At 68.9% G+C, this 1,294-nt stretch overlaps 1 protein-coding gene across 1 annotated transcript in view; it reads right to left on the bottom strand.

Moving 5' to 3' along the window:
- Positions 1-1,288, bottom strand: part of NSMF (NMDA receptor synaptonuclear signaling and neuronal migration factor) — a 10,631-nt gene extending 9,343 nt beyond the window's left edge. The window contains exons 1-2 of the mRNA XM_008592943.1: positions 1,242-1,288; positions 175-675 (exon numbers count right to left, since the gene is read on the bottom strand). Of these exons, the coding sequence (XP_008591165.1) occupies positions 175-628 (454 nt within the window). The 5' untranslated portion in view covers positions 629-675; positions 1,242-1,288. The remainder of the gene's footprint in view (positions 1-174; positions 676-1,241) is intronic.
- Between the last annotated feature and the right edge of the window lie 6 nt (positions 1,289-1,294).

Here is a 1,294-nt window from a genome sequence, read left to right as displayed (position 1 = left end):
TTGGGGAGGGGGGTGGCAGCAGGGGGTTGGGGGCTTTAACCCTGAGTTGCCCGCACACCATGACCTGTGCACCCTCTACCTGCTCCCTCCAAGCCTCACAGTGGCTGCTGCTGTCAGCCCCTGGCACCAGCATGCCACCCAGACCTGCCCGCGCCCCCGGACAAGCCCGCTCACCAGACACTCGATCCACGCTGTACATCCTCTCCAGCTTCTTTCGGGGCCCAGAGGCCTCGGGCAGGGGTGCCTGATCCAGCCCAAAGGCCCGAGGGGAGGGGCCGGGGGCCAGCTGGGCACATCCGGGACACTCTTTGGAACCCTGGCGGCTGCCTGCCCAGCTCTGGCAGGGCCTGCTGAGGTCCTCGCGGCTGCCTCCTGGGCTGGCACGCAGGGGCTGGCTGTGATGGTGAGGGTGCCGCTCCCGCTGCCGCCGCCCCTTCACCACTGCCAGCTCGATGGTCTCAGCCTCGGGGCCAGGCAGTAAGGCTGGCTCCCCAGAGATGGTGTACACGCGGGGCTGGGGGCCCTCGCCGGCCGGCTTCCTGCTGATGGCCTCTTCGGAGAGGCTGCCCTCGTAACGGCCGTTGGAGACCAGGGAGAGGCGGCGCTTGTTCTGGGGGGCTGGTTGCATCTCGGGGGACCCGTCGTGGCCAGAGTAGGCGTCAGCCAGCAGGTGGTCTGGGGAAAGGCATGGGATGAGCCTGCAGCCCACTGGCCCTGCCTTCCCAGGCTCTCGGCATGCCAAGGCAGGGAACACCCAGCGGGCACCTGGCCTGATGTGAGAAACTGAGGCTGTCCAAACGCTACTCCTGGAAGCCTCCGGGAAAGATGTTTCCAAGCGGCTGCCGGCTCCTCCCACCCGGGCCTGAAGCCCCTTGTATGTGCGTGGGGGCGGGGTGACAAGCTGTGCTACCTGTGCACGACGGGGGGTGGGGGCAGGAACAAGCAGGCCACCCCCCAGCCCACACTCGCACGGTTTGCCTGGTGCCAGCTTCTCCCCTCCCCCTGCCAGCTGGCCCCCAGAGACAGTGGTGCCAGCCCCGGGGGGTGCCAGGAGGCCTGTTGCCATGCCAACGGCCCAGGCGGGGTGGGTGCCATGGTGACGAGTGGTTCAGAGCTCCTCCTGGGGCTCCGGGCCAGGCAGGGCAGGGGGCAGAGGAAGCCGGTGCGGCAGGGCATCGGGGACCACCCGCAGCCGCTGCCCCTCATCGCACCCCGCCCCGGACCGCCTCCTGCGCCCTCACCTGCGCCGTTGTGGTTCTCAGGGTGACTCTGGGACAGGTACTCTCCAAACGCT

Source organism: Galeopterus variegatus, unplaced genomic scaffold (assembly GCF_000696425.1).
Source record: "Galeopterus variegatus unplaced genomic scaffold, G_variegatus-3.0.2 Scaffold8518, whole genome shotgun sequence".
NCBI classification, from domain to species: domain Eukaryota; kingdom Metazoa; phylum Chordata; class Mammalia; order Dermoptera; family Cynocephalidae; genus Galeopterus; species Galeopterus variegatus.
Note: the sequence above shows the minus strand (reverse complement) of the source record. Positions and strands in the feature narration are given on the sequence as shown.